General features: G+C 50.3%; 1 protein-coding gene across 1 annotated transcript in view; it reads left to right on the top strand.

Annotated features, from left to right (window-relative positions):
• The first annotated feature begins 20 nt into the window (after positions 1 to 20).
• The window catches only part of LOC119457593 (E3 ubiquitin-protein ligase TRIM9), a 209,808-nt gene continuing 192,316 nt past the window's right edge, over positions 21 to 17,512 (top strand). Inside the window, exon 1 of the mRNA XM_037719205.2 lies at positions 21 to 938. Coding sequence (XP_037575133.1) covers positions 111 to 938 — 828 coding nt within the window. The 5' untranslated portion in view covers positions 21 to 110. The remainder of the gene's footprint in view (positions 939 to 17,512) is intronic.

Genomic DNA, 17,512 nt, shown 5'->3' with positions numbered 1-17,512 from the left:
CGCGCCGCGTGCGATCCGTCTGCGAGAGCGTGCGTTCCCGCCCGCTCTCTTCAGTTCTCTCCGACCGCGCTTTCGGTATGCGTTTGTGATGGGCCTCTGCCGCTGGCGCCATGGAGGAGGAACTCAAATGTCCCGCGTGCAAGCACTTCTACTCCAATCCGGTGTTGCTTCCGTGCGCGCACTCGCTGTGCCTCAACTGTGCATTGAACGCACAGCAGCCGGCCAACGCGCCAACAACTGCTCACGTCGCGAATTCCACTTCGTCTTCGGAAGACAGTGGCAACAGCAGCAACAGCGGCCTGGTCGGGCCGTCTGAGATCGGGACCACAGCGGATTACCCCGACGGCGACAAGGTGAGCCTGCTCAGCGAGACGGACAGTGGCGTTGTCTGCACCAGCCGACCGAGTTCTTACGTGGGAACTCCGAATCTACAAGGTGTTCTGTTCCCGCCGCTGCTTCACAGCGGTGTCGCTCTTCTGTCCCTCGCTTGCCCCGAGTGCCACAAGCTCGTGTACTTCGACGAAAATGGTGCGCACAACTTGTCCCGCAACCGAGCGCTGCAGAATATTGTGGATAAGTACGGCGAGACGCGGCGCCTACCCGTGGCCTGTCAGTTGTGCGAGGCCGATAGACCGCGGGAGGCATCGGTGATGTGCGACCAGTGTGAGGTGTTCTACTGTGAGTCGTGTCGCGAAAACTGTCACCCGGCTCGGGGACCGCTGGCCAAGCACACGCTACTGGAACCCCAGCAAGGGAAGAAAATTCTTCGCGCCCGCTCGCTGGGAGGTCGGGATTCAAAGTGCACCGATCACACCGAAGAGGCGCTCAGCATGTACTGCATGGTGTGCAAGGTCGCCGCTTGCGTGCTCTGCCTTCAGGACGGACGACATGCCAGTCACGACGTCCAAGCCCTGGGATCCATGTGCAAGGCGCAAAAGGTGCGTTGCTTCTCTGTCTTTCAAAGCTGTCCGTTGTTACGAAGACTTTCGCTCGGAAAGCGCCGAGCGGTGTCTTCTCGAGTTTGACAGCTCACCTGAAGGAAGGCGCCTCAAGCAGCGTCATTTCCATAGGCTCGCTAGTTTAAAACAAAGCGCGCGTCATTGTTCGGCGGCAACGACTCTGTTACGAGCCGGCCGTTGACATAAGCTTTTCCGTGTGGCATCATCCCCGTCAGTTCCCGCAAGCGTCGGAGACTACGGCAGGACTTTTTTCCGGTGCATCTGCGCGCTTTCCTAGCTGCTCAGTCGTCTCGTCGCCGTCGGCTCCAACCGGTTGAGCGACATTTCGTGCCGGACCGGCGCGCCTCGAGAACGGAATTTATTTTTCTTTCTGTTTCCCACACCGCCGTCTGCTTCGACGGCACTTTCTTCGTGTGCGGTTCTTTGCCGCGTCTTCTCAGCTGCTCGGATGCGGAATTGACCTTGGGGGCCCTTTAATTGTCCGCCCGCGCCTGTTACAACAACTCGCTCGAAGCCCCGCGCGTCTTGTGTGCGTATGCTTCATAGTAGACTACGTTCATTTGACAAAGTGTGCTCGCGTCTGTTGGCCGCGTCGTCAAGGTCTGCGCGTTATTTGGCGTACGGGTCACTTATCGAGGAAGCTGCCAAAAGACCTCGCGCGAAGGCCAGGATGCGGCAGCATCGTATAAACACTGCGGCCATTTCGGCTTCCGCGCGCTCGGCAGTGCCCCCCTGCCGGTGTCGCATCTGTCCTCTTCGCCGGGCTTGTTTGGTCTGGTTCGGGCGGCGTTCTGCATCGCTTGTGTTGCAAGGCAGCCAGCGCGGCCCGCTGGGGAGGGTGATGGCCCCCTCGGCAGATGTTTTTGGCTCAGCGCCGCTGCGCCCGGTGGTGAAGATGCGGTGGCAGCTGCCTGGCGTGTGTGGCGCACGACCCCCCTCGCCCTTTCGCTTTTGTGCATTCAACCGTGCGTCGCCGCGCAGGTAGCCCCAGAATGGCACGTGCGAAGAAAGCCGTCGACTTTGTTTCCTGCGAACGCTCTTAGATAAATTGTTGGCGTCTGTAACTTGCAAATAGGCCGTATATTACGTGAGTGGGAAGGACCCTACGTAGACGGAGGTGGCGCAACAAGTTGTAGCGTGCGGGTTTGGGAGGAGGTGCTATTGTTATGCAATGGCCGCTCGGGACACCTTTTCTTTTTCGCGATGGAGGCCGATCGGGATCGCTTTTCTCCGTCGCGATTGGATCATTTGCGCGAGCTGCGGAAGAGAAGCCAATCGTGATCTAGAAATTTGATCGCGATCGGAATTAAGTACCCGCGTGAACGGGGTAATTATTATTCGGGCGTCTGTATATGACGTGACTTTTGTTACTTCACTGCTCATTAGAGGTGGCTCTAAAGTAGATGCTTCCGACTACAGTGTAACTTCATGTCCAACAACGCCGCCCTCACCTGATATATTCAGTAAAAGTTATTGCCGTTAGACATAATTAATGGCATTACACCTTGACGCCAGATAACTTCTACGGCCTCGCCTCTCCCTCAACGGTTGAGTACCGAAAGATCCAGAATTACCGGTTGAAGTGAACGTTAGAGGTTCCTGATGGGGAAGGTAACTGAAGAAGACGAAACTGATGAATAGTGTCCTTGTTTTGAGTTGCGCCATTTTAAATTGCACTAAAGATGGCGTTACAACGGGGGCATACATCGGCGCAGAGAATGCACTTGAACAAAAGGCTTGCACGAATTTATTTGAGGCATAAACCGCGAAAATGACCCTTTGCATTGTGTAATTAATGCAAAGGCCATTTGTTGACCCGTCTAACCTATCTGAAAGTGAGCAAGAGAAAGAAAGAAAAAAACATTAGACGAGATTCTTTATTACGAACGAGTTGTAATGGCGACAGCCGAGGGGAACCCTCGTTTTGTGTGACAAATGTGTTTGCGCAAGCACTCCACAGCGCGTTGGCGCCCTATACGCTGTGTTGACATCATATTTACGTTGTGTGCAGACCTCCCATTCACTGACATTACCTCTGACAGCTGTCACATAAGAAACCACGCGCACACAAATATATCTGCTTTCTCACTTTCGCACATGGCGTTCGGAACTTCCGAAGCTGCAAGGCGCAAATTGACGAGCCGCGTAACATGCTTATACTGTTCCGTCGCTCCTATGGAACTGCCGTGGTGCAAAGCTATCTGGAGAATTTCCCGAAATAAAAATGGCCCCCTTTGCAGCTAATTGAAACATTGTTTTATGGTTTTCGGCAGTCCGGTTCACCACATGGACTACAACTAATCGAAGACGCGAAAGTGCCCGCTTTAACAGGCCGTGTTTCAGTGTGCACTTTACATAAACGGCGTCTTTCAGGCGAGAATAAAACGCCATTTTACGCACTCGTCGTGTCAGTACATCACGTGGCTGATGTTAGTCATTTTGACATGTTCGGTAATCGTGTTTGCACAGCCTATGGAAACTTAGCACGTTACACCACAAGTGCCGAATTGATTGTTTCTTCAAGAGCGCATTAGGTCGAATAATTCTGCAGTTGAGAGGCTCTTACGATCAAAATGACTTCCCACCGGACTGGTATCCGTTGTTGAGTGAAGTGTTTCTATTTACCTGCCTTTTGGTTTCTAGTTATTATACAGCTCTTGAGCGGGGGTAGTGTTTCGATTATATCGTCCTGTTGAGGTGCTCGTTCTTGAGCTTGTCGATATGGCCATGGCTATTCTGGCCACTGTGTACGAGTTTAGTGCGCGTATCTGTTTTCGTAATCGTAATATAAAAGAACTTGCCGTGGGCGTGGTTATTACAGCGCGTGGTTCGCAAACGAAAAGTAATCATTTCGAAATAAATTGTAAGACCGTAGAACGGCTTGGGCTAGTCGGTACGTACTCGGTAGGTGAACAGCGCAAAAAAAAAAAAAAAAAAAAAAAAACCCACCACAGGAAGACAAGCAGGGAGACACACACAAGCGCTGACTGACGACTGAATTCTTTATTCAGAAAGGAACACATATATACCAAAAGAAAAAAGAAAGAAAAGAAGGGTAGATCACTGCGCATGGGCAAAAATAGACACCGATTAGATTTAGATTTCCCGCGAATTATGACAGTTCCTGAGATATGTTAGTTCTGCCTCAGACAAGGCCGGAGTGCTGACGCAAGACGCACCATTCCCTGCAATGGCAGCAGCCTCAAAGATTTCTCGTGCACGATCCGTTTGCGGATCGTGCACTGCGAAAAGCCAAGTCCTGTTCCTCTATCGAATCATTTCGAACCCCGCCAGAAGGTGCACGAATGTTTATTTTTCTCCTTAGACACGTTTCGGGAAGGTCGACCAACGCATCCAAATACGGCACTGATGGAGTACCCGTTTGTGGTCTTATAACGGCCATACCCATTCAACAAGTAAAAGCCTGTGCTGTTTCAAGCCAAGAACACGATGGATCCTAAACCTTATTGTATAATTTGGCACACTATCTTTTCGTTGAAACGGACATCGCTTGCATTGTTGTATTCAATTTTGTACTAATGATTGATTTTACGACCATTCGCAAATGTGAAATGTGCGTTCATCTTTTCTTGTGCTTTTCATCCTCCTGCTTTTATCTACCGCTTATATTATTGCATGATATTTAAGGATGAAATAATGAATATAACTTTACTTGAAATAGACTCTTGTGACGTTGGCCCCTTTAAACGGCGCCGGCAATTCTTCACATAGAACGAATGTATTTACTAAAATTAAATAATAAACCAGCCTTGGAAAAAAAAGAAGAAGAAAGGTAATAAGAATCACGAGGGTTGAAGTCGGGTGACATGAATGCACCAAAGAACGGCTCGCAAGAGGGATCACACAAAAACACACTGGAACGTAAAGTCTCATCTCAAATAAAATGCATAACAAACAACTCTTTGTCGCGTAAAACGCGCTGTATAGGATGTAAAGTTAGCTCACACAAATACGCTAAATACATCGTTTTTGCGGCGACGTCGCGATCGCGTTATGGTGCTTTCCGATGTTCCAGTTCTTGTCTGGGAACGAGCTTTTCTATACCGGAGAAAAAGAAAATTAACAAAATGCCGAGAAGTTCGCTTTCAAGACAGGCACGCGAGAATTCGACGATATCCTTTTTTTTCCTTTTTTTTTCTTATCGCCTCCTTTCGTTGATTCGATAGCCGCCTCGTGATAATCAATATCCCCGCTTTGTTTTTCCGCGCCCTCGTGAGTTCCGGCGAAGGTAAACAGAGCGTGGGCCGCTGGGAGGGCGAACGCGGACGTAGGAGGAGAGGGAGGGAAGAAGGGAGAGAGGACGAAGGCGTCTGCGCGCGCTAAATTTAGCGGCCGCCGCCTCTTCCGCATCAGAAACGCGTTCTCTCTTTAAAAATGAGCGGGAGCGGAAGGCGGGTCTTTCGGGCATCGGACGGCACTGGTACGGTACGGCTATAGGGTTACGTAAGGCGCGCGTAATGTCCTCCGCGTGCTTCGGAATTTGACGTTCGCAGCACGTGACCAGGTGGGCTTGGATGGAGGTGCTCTTTCGTCGTACCCACAACCGGGCAAAAAGCTGGTAGGACTAGTCTCGGAAAACAATAGTACAGTCGCGGCCTTTTCAACTGGAAAACGGGAAAGGAAAGTTCATTCAAGTATGAGAAAAAGTGTAAGTATACTTGGAATACTAGTGCATCGAAAAAATATATGTATATATTAGAAATATTAGAAGATCGGTGGACACTTTGAAGTTTGTGCGACTACCACATTTCTAACCTCTATTTCCCGCCGAGTTGGGAATTGGCGAAAAAATTTCAACTTTTTTTGCGACTTTAAAAAGGGGAATGCTATCAAACGAATGATGCTGTCGTGCTTTAAGAAGCAGTGTTCTCCGAATCTTTCCGTTAACGGCCTGTCTACAGTGAATAACTACATTGCGTTTACTTGGTGCAGTCCTTTGCGTTTACTTGTGGACATCAGCGAAGATTCGTTTTTGCTTTCTTTTTCTTTTTTTCCCGAAGAGCAGTAACATGCAACTTGTGTCAAACGCTGTTTCCCCGATGTTATTCCTCTTCTGCCATTCACTGCCTTGCCCATTTAGCGCTCGAACCTTCATTACGTCACTACAGCTCCAGTATTGGTTGGTTCATTTTTACATGCTCCCGTTGAGGGCGTATTCGTTTGCCCAAATACTCGCGCGTGTGGATATATATATACCTTCCTACGCTGTAAAATAATTTACACCCTGAAAATTGAATAAGGGTGTAAATCAGTGTATTACTCACACTCTTACACCCTTTTTTGGGGTGTACGGGTGTGAGTTATAGACCGATTTACACCCCTATTCACTTTTACGGGAGTATATTATTTTACACCCTTAATTAATTTACACCCTTCATTATTTTACACCCTGGAGCTCTTCAAAATATTCCCACATTCTCAATCCGCGTCAATGTAAAGCTGAGGAAGAGAAAACAATAACATCGTATTTACAACATCAAAATAGGTCAAGATGTACTATTGGGTGTACAATTTGACTTATTCTTCTGCTATTCCTTTCGACGTTTTGGGCAAATGCGAAACCGTCGCGTGATGAAAGCTACGATGATACAGTATGTGTGCCGAGAAACCAGAAGCGCAGTCAAACGCTGCCGAACTACTTGTGCAAAACAAACATCAGAACAAACAACATGTGCAGAAACTCCGCCACTACTGTATCTTTACTACCACAGAAAGCTGTTGGAGAGTACAGCGCGATGAAGAAATTGAGGTCACTGACCACCAAGTTAAAGTGAAAAATTGGTCAGTGACCGCAATTTCTTCGTCATCGTGTTACCTGACCAGACGAACTTCCGTCGACCTCTTGACTAGAGTGCAAGCGTGGTCGACCGGCCAAGTGAAACAAGGGGTCCTTATATGCCTTCAGCTCGGAGACGGCGCACGCAAGGTCAGAGTCAGGTGTGGCTGCATCGCGAGCTCCAAGCACCGGGTTTTGTCGTTATAAGTTCTAAGTCCTAGTCCCCCGTCGTAGAGAAGTGTCTGAAGGACTCGTGCTCTTGCGAGGGATTGTAGTAGTAGTAGTAGTAGTAGTAGAAGTACTAGTAGTAGTAGTACGCTTTATTTCCACAAAACAATACAGTATTACGGAGGGAAAGGGGGGGGGGGGGGAGCTGCTCGTGGCAGCTTGAAAAAAAAAAAAAAAAAACCCTGGCGTGGGGTGCACCGGAGGCAGAGGAACAACTCCTGTGCCGTCTTTCGAACGCTTTCGGGGATGTTCTTGCGATATGCGTATGATGTCCAGCGTGGCCACGCCTTGTTCGAGCGAGGGTCATCGTGTCGCGACACATTAGCCAATCAGCGGGCACGGCGTGCGTATCCGCGGAAGTGGTCAACGGAGAATAAAGCTCCAGGGTTACTCTTCACAACGAAGTGCCGACAAACAACGAACGTAGAAAAAACACACACGCAGCAGTTACAAGCAGATGGGATCTCCCTCGTTGGTGTTGGTGTGGAGATGAATGACATAAAATTGCTCAACTCGCTCGAGGGATTTCGGTTCCCACTAAGGACTGCTGACACGCGGCCGGAATATTCGACCTGCAGTTCTCGTTGGCAGACAAATGGCGTCGATAGCCGTTTCGTTCCGTTCCGCGCGCTGTAGTGAGAGAGAGATACAGAGAGAAATGGGGGTGGGAAAGGAAGGGTGGTTACCTGGAAAATATCCTGGTTTGCTACCCTGCAATGGGGGAAGGGGGGAAATGACAGACGGAAAGATTAACAGCGGAGACATGTTCCTCTTCGGACACTGAGAGCGATGTGATGACGTCCTCCGTGATGGACTCCCCGAGGTTCGCACGGCGTTGATTCGGAGAGCCTGCGAAGTTGTCGGACTTCGTCATTGGGCCCCCCTGGACTAGAAGCACCACCCTCGATCTTCCTTTGTGAAAACAAATGTTTTATCATCATCATGATCGTCATCGATGTGATGCTCCCAGGGCGCAGAGGAAAGCCGTTCCACGTGACGCTTACGGACCCGCGGTTTGCACCCGCGGCGTTTCTAGCGTGCACTGCGAGCAGGTCATTCCAGCGGAGCGGAGCCAACGCGGCGGCCGCGATATGAAGCGCGCGCCTATTTTTACTCGCGCCCTGGGCGCGCCACGGTGGGAAGCCGCAAGGTGCACAGCACGGGCTCGACTCTGCAGGGGCCGGAGGAGGGCGCAGGGGGGGGGGGGGGGGGGGGAGAGGCTGGAATCTGCGCGGCTCCGACCCGTAGCGCTCGCCTGGCAGAAAAACGGTCCGCGCGCTCGCTCTCTCCTGTGACAGCGCGGCGTGTGAGTGGACAAGATAACTCGCTTGGCGAGAACATAATTGAAGTAGAAACATGGCGTCATTCATAGAAAAAAAAAAAAAAAAAACGTGGGGGGGGGGGGGGGTGCTAAAAGAAGAAAGATATCAGGGTTGATAGCTTGGATTAGAGCACTGCACGGGCTCGGGCTTACCCGAAAGCCCGGGCCCGGCCCGGCCCGTGGGCCGGGCCGGGCCGATTAGAGGAGTTCTTTCACGGGCTCGGGCCGGGCTCGGGCACGGCGTGTGCTTTTTGACTCGGGCCCGGGCCGGGCTCGGGTTTTTTGACGCGGGCCCGGGCCGGGCTCGGGCTTTCTGCGAGGTATTCTCGGGCTTCTCAACTCTGAAAAACATGTATTTTTCGATCTCGGGCCGGGTTCGGGCCGGTTTCGAGTCGGGCTCGGGCCGGGCTCGGGCTTAAGGTAAAGGTGTGGCGGGCCGGGCCGGGCGGGTACCGTAGATTATTTCCGGGTCCGGGCCGGGCCCGGGTCTCGCCATAAAAGTTTTGATCGGGCTCGGGCGGGCCGCCCAATGTGAAAATCGGCCCGTGCAGTGCTCTAGCTTGGATACTGTGAAAATTCCGCCATGTTGGCGTTTTTTAGCCAAGACGGCGTAGCCGCACTGTTAGCCAATCAGAGGTGACAATACGACGATATCACAGAAATCTGCGGGGGCTAGAACAGGCAATCCAGACTGCCACGGACGAGAGGATGAACCATGCATGCCCTGAAGTGGTAGCTTGGTACGAACTATATGCGAATATGGCACGACATGAATATCAGTGCAGATCTTACACAAGCACTTGGTGGCTTCAAGCGGCACTGGTCCATTCACCACAGGGCACGTTGTCTGACCCATGTCTTGGCTTTGGTATGTGTGGCGCGCGTAAAATTCCCGCGTTGCCAAAATTGAGCGTGCGATGGTCCAAACATTGCCGATGTCTCTCAGTGTACGTCGTCCACCTGAAGTGCATGCGGTTGCATTTCAGGGTAGCTTGCGAACAATGTAGCGCATAAATATAAAAGATTCCACGGCATTAAATTTGTGGCCTGTGATGTGCGTAAACATAGCACGAGATCACACTTTGCATTAAACGAAAGTGAAGACAATTGTTCGCATAAAATTTAGCTGCATATCTATAGCGTTTAATCAACCCCGTCACGATATAGTTTCGCTTTACGTATATTCCAACATGTTCGTTAGAACCGCATAATTGATTTTGTTCTAGTTTTACCCCTGAATTTCTTGGAACTCTCACGTTTAGCCGGACCATGAAGTCCTTAAATCCCCACCACAAAGGCATTTCGGCGTTGATACCTTTCGAGGAAGTCGGGCCTGCGCAAGGGAAGCCACTGCATCGAGCTCTGCGCTGTCGGCGCCGTCATTTCTCGCGCATAACTCGTTTCCGTCCACGATCGGGACTTCATTCACCCGTTCCGGTCGTTGTGTGTGACGACGGCTGCCGCAAAGCCCCACCAAATCCCTTCCCGATCATGCCGGGGGATCACCCACGCCGCTCTGTTTGCTCGCGGCTTCGTCGTCGTTTTCAAAGTGTCACCGTTCGGTATATATGCTTCAGATGGGCCTGCCTGTAGGGACGCCGGGGAGATTGATCGTGGTTGCCTTGCGCTGCGGCGGAGTTTAACAAGAGGCAAAAGATACGCGATTGGACGTGCGCCTATACTTGTAAATTGTATGGTTTGTACAGTGCGGTCCACTGTTAAAGGGAATGCACGAGTGTATAGAGCCTGAGTAATTTCTTTTCTTTTTTTTTTTCCGACGTGTACAATTTCCCGGCTTTGCAGCAGTTGACTTGTGGTTGGTAGCGCTTACACATTTCTTTGTACTAGGGTGTACACTTAACCAGTTTAGATTTATAAAGTATTCTTGAAGTGGGCTCTATACTTTCGTTGTTTTCGTGTTAATATAGGTTGATTATTAAAATAGAAAATGACGCTCAAAGGATCATCATTGAATTTTGCGCCGAATGGCGGGTGCATCAGTGTGACGTCATGGATTACAGAACTTTTTTTTTCTTTTCATTTTTTAATGCGTAAGCATTTCTATGTCTACCCAACGAGGAAACCCGTCGGTCACGTAAGACGATCGCTTTCAAGATAGGACCCGTAGCAGCGAGCGAATTGACATATTTTCGTGCTGCCTCTCGCTTCAGCGCGAACTAAGCGGCGAGAATGCAGCGCACACGAAGCTATCAGCACTCGGCGCACTCTGTCCACATCGCAGATCGCTTTCAAGATAGGGCGCTCGAGTGGCCGCGCCATACGCAGCCGCCGCCGGTGTATGGTTGATAACGGTTCGACGTGGATCGATAAGGAGCGGTAACGGCTTATAATGATTGAAACGTCATCAGCGCACCTTGCGCCGCCGTCCGCAGCATTTCGTGTCGCCGCATCGCTGTCGTTTGTACTGGTCGGATCAAGTGTCACAACATTGATAATGATACCAGGCTGCGTGGAGATGATCAAGTGGCACAATGCTTACGCATACTTAGACAGATTCCATAGGAGTACCTGCGTGAATTTTCTTTTTCAGTGGAAATCAATGTCCCTTTGAAGATTATAAGGACCCGTAACTGCGCAGCAGGTCGCGTAACGCGTGAGTGTTACAAAACACACAAGTCACGTGAGCGTTAAATAACTCGCAGGTTTTGATGTACGTAAGTGATGAAGGAAGATTTCCACTGCTAGTACCCGCATCGACGTGTTTCTGCAGTATACAGTCGCGCAGCGCCTCTCCCAATTTGTACGCGCGATAACATCGAGGACACGCCGCGTCTTTTCCCCGGCGTGGTGGCCCCTATACCGGTTTCAACGGCGGCGAGGTTTTGTCTTTCTTTTCGCGTGGCCACCTCCGTCGACGGCCACTTGGTGCCGGATGAACGCGTGCTGTTGGTACCACGTGGGTCTCCGCTCCTGTTTGCACTGCGAGGTATATAGACGATCAGACGCGTCTCTCCATCAAACCGCTGCCAAGTTTACCCTCACACAAAGGATGCCGCAACGCAGCGGGACGCTGGATTGGTCGGGACCGCTGTGATAAAAATCACGGCAGTCTATAACCTCTGACCCCCCCTCCCTCCGAGCCTCGTTCCCGCCGTGGTGCGGCAATTGACATTGCGGCCTGACGCTGATGTTGCCCTGTCGGCTGCGTAAGCGAAGCAGAGAACGGAAGAAAAGGAACATCGCGGGATGGCGGTTTACATCATGAGTAGATTTGAAGAGCAAAGAAAAAAATCCAAAGCCCTTCCACTAAGGTGAAGATGGAAGCCAGCGAAGCTGTGAATATGATGGGTCTGCTATAGTGATAAGTAGTATAAGTATAGATATAGTATGACAGACACGGATAGGAAGGAGCTAGGACAAGCGGGAGTTCACTAGCGGCAGGAGAGAGAGCCACGATTTGCGTTTTGGCCACGAATTCTCGTGGTCTCACGTGAATGCGTTCTTTCTCGACGAGAGCTGTGAGCATAAGTCGCGTCTCCGTTGTCTTCTGCTCCTTTTGTCTCAAAGCACTGTTCGCTTGCGCAATCGGGGTGAATCGTCGTGACAACCTAAAAATTACGAATAAACTCCACCCACAAAAACGCAGTGCGCCTCGCCCTTCAACTCTGAAAGAGAGCCAGCCAGCTGGAGTCCTGCTCACGGCATAATGACCTTGCTCTGCTAATGTAAATCCTGGGCTAATTGTAAAATAAAAGTTCCAAGGTAAAATATAATCTCTGCCTGAGCCGTGACATCAGAATCACCCATAAAATTTGCCCTATAGACATTCATGTTTCATGCTGAAACCCGTGACACAAAGACAGATTTGTACGAAGAACGCGTTACCTCTTGACATCTGGGAAATTAGCGAACCTGATCGATTGTATATAATATGAGCGGACTCCTGCTGGCTAAGCTTTTTATCTGAGGTGAAAGATAGGTACACTGCATTTTTGTGGGTGGAGCTTGTTCCTAATTTTTTAGGTTGTCACCCAACTACTATCCAGATTCAAATCGACATGTGTGTGCCGTGCCGTGTAGTATAGTAGCAGCAGTAGCAGTAAGTGATTACACATTTGATAATGTGAAAGCAATTGGGGAAGGAAGTTGCTGCTGCCTGCACCGCATAACTGCCTCGAGCGGCTGGCGCGTGAACGGTGCAAAGGGACCGGATGAGGGATTTAAAGACACGAGGAAAGCTGAAAGGAGGATATTAGTAAATGGCTGTGTGCATGTCTGTCCACAATGTTCGTGACTGTTGGTCAGAACGTTCGTCATAGTTGACATCTTCAGCGCAAATGTGCTGTGCCACGGACTCAGTTACTCGACCTAGCGATTTTTTTTTTTCGCTTTGATATCTCTCGACGCGATCACGCTATCACCCGATGTCGTAGCTGCTTTCCCAGCTTTCTTCAAGCCGCAATCTCGGTTACTCAGCGCGTCGACATTGTCGGACGCTTGCAATCTCGAAGGGCTTCACACTTCGCTCCACAGAGGGAAGGACATCTTAGCTTTACGTAATCGTGGTAGCCATCGCTGTGCTTTCGTGGACGGTTGTCATCGTTGTTGCGTAGAGTTTGGGAACTTTTCGCAGTTTTGCGTAGAGTCCCAGTCGGGGTGTCCCAGTCGGGGGTCCCAGTCGGGGTGTATATAGTATACAATTATTACTGTCGCATGCGTAATTGAGCTCAGAGGAATCGGTCAAGTATCTTTTCAAGCCCCGAATGTGTGCTATTTTGTTAATGCATTTTCAGCGGCGATCCATCGTTGGCCGAGCAAAGGCGCGCGCAGCCTTCGGTGCTGTCCCGTAGCCATCGAGAAAGTACTTTGCGCGGCAAAATGTCTTTTGACTCGCGCGGGCCCTTTATCTGGCACCCGCCGCCGCGACAGTTCCGGGCGCCTCGGTGCGCCTTTTCTTGACGTTATCTTTCCACGGCGCAAGTTTATCGGGGACTGCGCGACCGTGTCTTTAGCAGGCCGCGCAGCGTTGTCCACTTGGCGGCCGCTCCGAAGGTCGGTCGGGCCTGTACCTACATGGCGCGGGAGCGCTGTTTAGAATGCAGTGGCGAGCGTCCTGTTTCCGAACGCGAGGCCGGGGTCTAAAACAGTCGGCCTTGTTGTTGGCCTAGTTGGTACGGGTCCATCGTAGAAGAATCGGCACAAAAGAAGACGACAGATGACCACCAGACGACAGGTGGCACCTGTCCTGCAGGTCGTCCGGTCTTATATGTTGTGTTGACGACTAACAGACGACCATTCAGACGACAGGTGTAAGCTGCCCTGCCTTCTGGTTTTATGTGTCGTCTTCTTTTCTGTCATTTCTTCTAAAATGGACCGGACTTAAATCTCGTGGTTTCGGTCGGCTGGGGAAGGTGCGCACGGTATGAGAACCGCAGACACGCAGGATTTCGCGCCCACATTCGAGTTTTAGATTAGGGGGACGCAAGCGTTGGGGCCCCCCGCTCGAGGCCACGGTACTGCGCTTGCGGATTACCGTGGCCTCAAGCGCTAGGGGGTCCCAACGCTTGCGTCACCCTAATCTAAAGGTCTCTACTTCATGTAGCCGCCGCCTCCCTGTGTTCAGCTGAACGTGGCAGTGGCCGTCGGGTAGTTGGGGAAAGCGTCTGTCGCCTCTCAGTTTGAGCGAACCGCACTACACAGGCTTCCCTCTCGAGCAGTGTAATAGTCGGTCACAAAGCTATGAACTGTTCTCCATTTGCGTATAGGTTCCCGATATGAATTTTATAGATGTCCTGATAGGACACCGTAAAGGCAATATAAATTAAGTTGTGGAGTGTTAACGTTCCCGAAACTATACACAGTGAATAATTTTGACCACCTGAGGTTCCCTAACGTGCATCCAAAACAACGGTGCACGAGCGTTCGTTTCATTCCACACGCATCGAAATGCGGTCGCCGCAGTTGGGAGTCGAACCCTCGACCTCGTGCTCGGTGGCCCAGCGCGAAGCCATAGTCACCTCGGCGGGCAGGAAATGGGAACGTGAAGCTCATCATGGAAAAAATCGTTTCACGCGTGCTGTGCACGGGGATAGTCTTGAAGCGCGTCGATTGTGTCCTTCTGATATTGACCGATTGGATTCGGTTATAGCTAGGTATAAAGGCACGGAGACTGCTGCATGTCTATTCCGGCTGCACGCGCTGCTCATGTATCCTTGACGTGTCGGCCTGTCCACACTTGTGGGCGGGTATATCAGCTTCCGTTTGCACAGAAATTGGCGCTTTTTTTTTTTTTTTTAAGCTGCGACTGTCGTATTTGTCAGGTTGGTAGCTGTTCGAAACAATGTGGCCCGAAGACTTTTGACATGAAATAAGACGGAACAGCCTCTGGGCTAACAACCAGTATAGTAGCTCGTGCCGAAATCGGAGCTCTCGTTCCCGTAACGATGTCTGTCGCATGCTCGGCTTTTTCTTTCTTTTTTCAACAGGCACAAGAAATTCACGGTAGATTGAGCTCGGCGGGGAAGAGGTGCTACGGGGGTGCCGCGCTATCGAGCACGGCAGCCACCACGCGTTCATTTTTGATTGGCAGCGGCGCGCGCGTGGTGTGTGCCGTCCGTTCAGCTCCACCCGGCACACAATTTTCTTCGAGCCGTCAGCGGGCCTGTTGTAGAGTGCGCAACGTTTCGAGGGCTTACGTACATAGAACCCCTCCTCTTCACTTGCATGCCCTGTAGCTGCAGAGATAAAGGCCAGGTTACGCCTCTTGGGCACCGCGTACTTATCGTGGCGGGCACGAACTGTGCGAACACGGTTTTGGGTCGGTGTGTGTGTGTGTGTGTGTGCGGGCACATAACACGGGCCGAGCCGATAAGCCCCCGGTCACGGTCGCTGGAGTCCGCGCACCGTGTGCGAGAACTCGCTGCACGCAGCAGCCCCCGCCGCCCGTTTTTCTGTGTCTTTCTCTTCGTGCAACACCGTCGCGGGCTCGCCCTCTACCGGCGACCATTGGAAACGCTGCGGCGGTGACGTTGTCGGGGCCGCTTGCGCGATGCATTGCGGAGATGAGTTGTGGGGATCGTGACCCGTGGCGCGCAGTGTTGTGTGGCCGCTCTCTCTCTCTCTCTCTCTCTTCGCTGCACACTCGTACCAGTGGAGCTCTGGATGCGATACACCGTGTCTCCCGAGGGTTTTGGCTTCGATTTCGCCCAGTAGCGGTCACGTGTACAGCTTTCGAAACGCAAAAGCTGTCCAGTTAATTGTGGCGCACATGTGGTGGAGTCTTCGGTTGTGGTTTCGGAACATCGCCTCTTGCCTTCGAACGTCCTTGTGGCTCTCACCTATCGCATATCTCTTTCCCCCTCCCCCGGTGCAGGGTAACCAACCGGAGATAATCTCTGGTTAACCTCCCTGCCTTTCCTTTGCTGTTCTCTCTCTCTCTCTTGTGGCTTTATATATATCATGGGCTCGTTATACTTTCTGGCCGCCGCCTTATTTGTCCCTCTCTCATACCTTGTACTCTCTCGTCGCCCTTTCCCTTGTGTAGGGTAGCTAAGCGGACGCTTTTGGTCGTTAAAATTCCTGCCTTACCGTCTTCGTAATTTCCATCTTCTTGAAGCTAATATTTGCTCGTAAATTTTTTTTCCCCACGATAAGTAAAGCATTTCATTAGCCTGACTACAGAGAAGACTGCATCCTTTGTTCATTCACTATGATTGAGCGCTCCCCGCACGAGGTTGCCTATTTTTTGAACGCCAATGCATTTATCCGCAAAGTTCGGGAATTAATATCTCGAAACTAGTGTCATCCTGGGATTTCGTTCGAATTGGATCCGCCTTGCCAACTCCACGGCTAGAATTTGTAAATTGAAATATGGGCCATAAGGTAATGGGTTAGAAACATAATTAGTGCATTTTTAATTAGTCGATTATGCATTTCAATCTTTTTGTGCAAGTAATGTCCCCCTCTTAGAGCAGACCAGCTCATGAACTAGAATTGTGCTGTCTGCCAGAGGCAATATTAAAAAAAAAAAAAAAAAAAAAAAAACTGAAAGCGTTCGCTGAGACACCCGGTACGGTAGATGAAAGCGTATGCTCGGCAATTGAAAATAAAACATTAATAAAACTAAAAAAAAGAAGACTGAAACAGCGCAAGAATGACGTGGCCAAAGGATGAAAAAAAACACACACACACACAAAAAAAAAACAGGCTAGCTATCAGATTAACTAGAAATCAACCTGTATCATCGGCAAAGCAAATAACCGTTGCACATACAGCATATACGCATATGCCATAAATATAATGAAGAGCCCTCCGCCTGATATCCATTCAAAGACGTTTCGTCGAGTGCATACGTAATCGCTGTTGCTGGGCGTTTTGTTTTACGATCATGCATCCGTACGGGCGCCGAAACGTCAGTACATGTTTTTACTTTGAATATGGCGAGTGTACGCTTTCTCCTGCAAAGTTCCAGTGGAGTGTACCCGCTGGATAACGGACTGCATATCGTCATCATCAGCCTATCATCATCATCATCATCATCATCATCATCATCATCATCATGCTCTCTCCCTACTGCATATGCCTTGCGGCAAATCCCTGTAATGCCCAACGTAACAGATATGCCACGCCGAGTTTGATACTTCGAAAGTATTTGATGAGCTGGAGGAAGCTTCCTGTGGGGGATACTTTAGAACACTAATTACTAATTATGTAGCAAACCAATTAAGCTTTAATGAAAAAAATATTTAACTTTTTGTCTTGTACAAATGCTTCCATAGCCAGATATATAGGTGAGCAAGTTGTTCTGTTTTCTTTTTCTTTTTTTGCGGAACTGTATTTGAAGATCGCAGGGTGCAAGAAAAAAGAAAGACGAAAAAAAAAGGAAGAAAGAAAGAAAAACCTGCCGCTGGCATTGTTAGTAGAAAACTCTGCACGATACGTTTCCTATAGGTAAATCTATATGTTGCTTGCCGTCCCGCAGCTGGCTCCGTATTATCGCGGCGAGCTAGCGACCGCTCCGGACTATAGCCTTGGCCGGATGTAGTTCCGCCGACTCTAATCTCATTTTTTTGCGGCGCGCCAACTGTGGCGATCCATCACGGCCCACTGACTGTAAAAACACCTGTCATTGTCTGGAGAATGTCGAGAAAAAAAGAAGAAAAAAAAAACGTAAAAGCGTAGTTCCCAGGGAGAGCGAATGAGGTCAATATACAGTGTATGACGTCGGACGTAGAATGTTTGAAGCGC

The sequence above is a fragment of the Dermacentor silvarum genome, chromosome 7, assembly GCF_013339745.2.
Source record: "Dermacentor silvarum isolate Dsil-2018 chromosome 7, BIME_Dsil_1.4, whole genome shotgun sequence".
In the NCBI taxonomy this organism is placed as follows: domain Eukaryota; kingdom Metazoa; phylum Arthropoda; class Arachnida; order Ixodida; family Ixodidae; genus Dermacentor; species Dermacentor silvarum.
Note: the sequence above shows the minus strand (reverse complement) of the source record. Positions and strands in the feature narration are given on the sequence as shown.